General features: G+C 37.3%; 1 protein-coding gene across 1 annotated transcript; it reads left to right on the forward strand.

The window, feature by feature from the left end:
* Window positions 1-1,371: 1,371 nt before the first annotated feature.
* Window positions 1,372-3,619, forward strand: waif2 (Wnt-activated inhibitory factor 2). Its single transcript, XM_048181634.1, has one exon. It carries the CDS (start codon window positions 1,659-1,661, stop codon window positions 2,694-2,696), a length of 1,038 nt encoding a protein of 345 aa, XP_048037591.1. The 5' UTR covers window positions 1,372-1,658; the 3' UTR covers window positions 2,697-3,619.
* The last annotated feature ends 1,009 nt before the right edge of the window (window positions 3,620-4,628 follow it).

Below are 4,628 nucleotides of genomic sequence, written 5' to 3' on the forward strand. Positions count from 1 at the left end.
AAATATCACTAAAAATATCATGTTATCATGGATCATGTCAGTTATTATTGCTCCATCTGCCATTTTTCGCTGTTGTCCTTGCTTGCTTACCTAGTCTGATGATTCAGCTGTGCACAGATCCAGACGTTAATACTTGCTGCCCTTGTGTAATGCCTCGATCATGGGCTGGCATATGCAAATATTGGGGGCTTACATATTAATGATGTTATGTTGAGATTCGCCTGTTCTTCGGAGGTCTTTTAAACAAATGAGATTTATATAAGAAGGAGGAAACAATGGAGTTTGAGACTCACTGTATGTCATTTCCATGTACTGAACTCTTGTTATTTAACTATGCCAATATAAATTCAATGTTTAATTCTAGGGCACCTTTAAGAAATGTTTTGTTTATAAGGTTTAATTGATTTGGTTTATTCCTGTATATTTTTCTGGATGCATATTTCTTATTCTCACTTAATATTCAACAATATTATTAGTTTGACACGATGACACTATTGGATGAGAACTGAACTGAGCTGGACGATGACATCACTGTTTTCTACAGAACTGCTTTATAGATTAAATTAATTAATTTAATAATTGATTATCTTTACAATGAAACTGAACCAACACTGAACTGACTTCAGCTGCACAATGACACTATTTTTCTTTAGAGCTGCTGTACAGCCAAAATGAACTCTGTTTGCATCACTGAATCAATTACAGTTACACTGTGAAGCTGCTTTGAAACAATCTGTATTGTATAAAGCGCTATATAAATAAAGGTGACTTCTATTATCTATTGTTGTACTGCAATTTATTCTATCATTTTCTATCTCTCTCTCTTTTTTAGGTGTTTACTTTTATATTGTATTGTAGCACTTTGAGTATGAGAACAGTCATTTATTGTTTTGTTATAATTATTATAGTTGGGAATGGGATGTTTCCTTATTATCCATCCCCAAAAGTGTGTTTATTAGAAAATGATTAGTCACGTAGCCTATCATTACATATAAACAGCAGCCGCAAAAACTGGCAATTCTAGTCTTTCAACATTGGCACATAATTCTAAAGCTAAAAACACTGACTTTTCGATATGTGGATACCTCGCAAATATAGGGGTGAATTCAGGGTGATTGGGACACTTTTTGCCATTGAGATGAATTGGAAAAAGTGGCCCAATCAATCTGATCTCACCCTATGCGTTTAATACATTGACTTTTAAGTAAAATTTTAAGACAAGTACGATTTCTCTATTGCTATTTTTACATCCCTGCTGAACAGTTTTCAAGGCATCGTGCTTTATTTAACTTTAGGTGCCCCCATAGAGCATGTAAGAGTTTCTAAAATGCTTTGGACAGTGTTCTCACATTAGGTTCATTTAGTCTCCACTCTGTCATAACTGAAAAACTACACGGCTCTATGTATCTCTCTCTCACTCACTGAGGGAAGTGGGCGAGGTTTTGCTCACCTCAGGGATGCTGCTGGACAGCACTTGATCGCATTTGTAGTGTAGACGTCGTCAGGGGAGCTGCTGGGAGAGAAAATGCTGCCGGGCTGAACACTCACTCTCTGGCCTCACGGACTGCTTTCCTCGATGGCTGAAACGGTTTCCCGAAGCGAAGTGAATCCAAACTATGAATTGACTTTATGCGGCTATTAAACCGGTCCGTTTTGGAATGACAGACTGTTATTCGTTTAAGATTAAAATGGAAAAAAACAGAAAACAACTTAAATCAAAGCGATATCATTTTACCGTGGGGCTGGTGTGTTTGTTTCTGTTGTCCGCTGACGCTTATGAATGTCCATATACCTGCAGATGTTATGACAGATCCGTGATCTGTGTGGACTCGGAGGAGATCAAACTACCTCTCAAAGTGCCCAGAATGACCCAAAACTTAACTTTAAACAGAAACAACATCTCCGTTTTATCCGACAGAGCGTTTTCAGCCAACGGGACAGATATGGAGTTGCTCGCGCTGTCACTGGAGGACAACAACATACGGGAGATAAAAAGTTGTGCGTTTTGTGGACTCCCCCGTCTTCTTTCCTTAGAACTGAGTCACAACCGTTTAATGGCTGTGGATGCTGGGGCTTTTTCTGGATTGGGACAGCTGCGTAATCTTTACCTCAGTAACACCTTAATGGCTCCGGGCGCGAGCCACTTACCAAGAGCACTCTCCACTGCCAGTTTGTGCAATCTTCAGACACTGGACCTGTCTGGAAACCGTTTGAAAACAATTCCTCTTTCTGGGTTTGGCAACCTCAGTTTAACCACATTAATACTGACAAATAATTCCTTCGCGACCTTGGATACACGCGATTTATCGATGTTAAACGAATTCAGTGAAATAAGTATTTACTTATCAGACAACCCCTTCGAGTGTAAATGTGACAAGCTGAAGGAGTTTAATGAATGGCTTAACAATAGCACCCAATGCAAAGACGCGGATAATCTGAAATGCGCGCAACCCAAAGAGAAGAAGGATATATATGTGCTGAAAGTGTGCAGACAACAAGACTTGGGTTCTTATGTGCTTCTCGGCATTGTGTTAGCGCTCATCGGAGTTGTGTTCCTCATGGTGTTGTACTTGAACAGACGAGGCATTAAGAGGTGGCTCAATAACATCAGAGAGGCCTGCCGGGATCAAATGGAGGTGTATCATTACAGATATGAACAGGACTCCGATCCCAGACTAGCAAACGTTGCCGTTTAAGAGGAACCTCGTGACATCATCTCCTGGAACTCTTTGCTGAGACGCTACGAAACTGGAGTTTTCGAGACTTTTCGAGACAAGTGCCCTATTAAAAGTTGACCAAATCAACTATCAGCAGATAGATACTTTTAAAATGAACTTTATTGCTGTCTCATTTTAAATGTAGCACCATCCTAGTCACATTTGTTGGCCACATAACTCATTAAGGCCGCCTCATTTCAGAAAAGTAGCTACATTACAAAGTAAAAAGACATTACAATAATGTATGCATCAAGGAGTAATGGTCAGTTTAATAATTGTTACTTTTCTGAAACAAGACTTCCTTAATGACATATGCTGCTAACAAATGTGACCTCCACAGGGCGCTTCCAGGATAATGGACCTGGAATTTCAATAACTCATCTTGCACTCATGGGCGTGTCCAATTTATTTATTTTTTTTGTAAGTAAAATGTTCTTGGAATGAGAATGTCCCTGCCCCTGCCTGTAACTATCAATCAAGGGGGGTTGGGTTGTTGCTGGATAAAAATACCATTGAGATGAATGGGAATGCTAACGGATAGCTTTCTCAGGTATTATAGATCTCATTGCAAGCAATAGAAAGTAGCAAATCATGGTTCAAGACTGTGACATAAACTGAACCCTTTTGGCTATTTTTTAAAAGATCCTTAACGAGAAATTTGTTGTCAACACAGGAAAGAAAACAGGGCTTATTAAGCGATTTCATCGCTTTAAGTGTTCATATATCAGGCAATGGAATGAAGGCGGTCTAACTGTAAATACATTTATCAGTATCAAAAAATAATACTAAGACATAACAATCCCAAATAATACATGTAACATACAATGCATTGCATTGACTTGCTGCATCAAACAGTCCAGTAATAAAAATCTGGATAAATCTAATCTACAAACTGCACAAAATACAATAATTTCCCTTATAATACTAAATGAAATACAAATGCAAATGATTAGCTTTCATGACATAGTATAAGAATGAAAGTATATATACACAAACAGTATATGCACTGCCTGGAGGACTGCTTGAATTTTTTTTTAATTTTTTTTTTTTTTTTTTACCCTGCATAACCTTGTATACAGTGCCAAGTTCAGAGTGAGACACAATGACATGAATCCTTTTTTTTTTTTTGGCAATGTTTAATCTAGACCTTTGATTTTGTTTATGCGTATGGAGAATTGACTGTACAAAAGATGTGCAGTTCTAACCTTCATCAAATCTTTTCATATTTTAAATGACTGTGATGCAGCCCAGATAACCATGTGATGATATTATTATATAGAGCAGTGACATAATACCATTTTTATAAACAAATTACTTGCATCCTCAATAAATCTCAAGATATCCTCAGTGACTTTTCTTTGTGTGTTTTTGTTTGTTTGTTTTTTACTATTTTTTATGGGTCTCACGTCTCATGTGTTTCTTCATGCATATTTCATTTTTAAAACAAACATTCTGGATTTTCATCATTGAGAATATCAAATAAAGGCAACTGAATAAAATACAGACTGAGAGAAAATCCATTATTCCAATTACAAACACATTTTGAGGATCATTTGATTACAATGAAGCGATTGGCAGTTTCTAACATATTTAAATGCAATACAATGTATGTGTACACACTTTTTATGTAAAATCTCAGTCTCTCTCTTTAAATAACCTACTATGAGGCTATCTCTCCTCAATACTGATGATAGTTGGAGACAATTTGCTGCTAATAAAAGAACAGAGGCATTGGCTGAAGACAAATCTGTGACATAATTATAGCTGGGATTAATCTCATCAGGGTCATAACTATAAGATGGCTGATGTTCTATAAATCCTGGGTCTCGCCCCTGAGCTGCTTCATTTGCCCAGGTTTAATTACTAGGTTCCTTATGATTGGGTGTTTGATTTTAAACACAAGGTCAGTCG

Source organism: Megalobrama amblycephala, linkage group LG2 (assembly GCF_018812025.1).
Source record: "Megalobrama amblycephala isolate DHTTF-2021 linkage group LG2, ASM1881202v1, whole genome shotgun sequence".
In the NCBI taxonomy this organism is placed as follows: Eukaryota; Metazoa; Chordata; class Actinopteri; order Cypriniformes; family Xenocyprididae; genus Megalobrama; species Megalobrama amblycephala.

What these genes read in the sequence shown, in the direction of transcription:
- waif2 (XM_048181634.1), top strand. Translation starts at nt 1,659, where the DNA reads ATGACAGACTGTTATTCGTTTAAGATTAAAATGGAAAAAAACAGAAAA.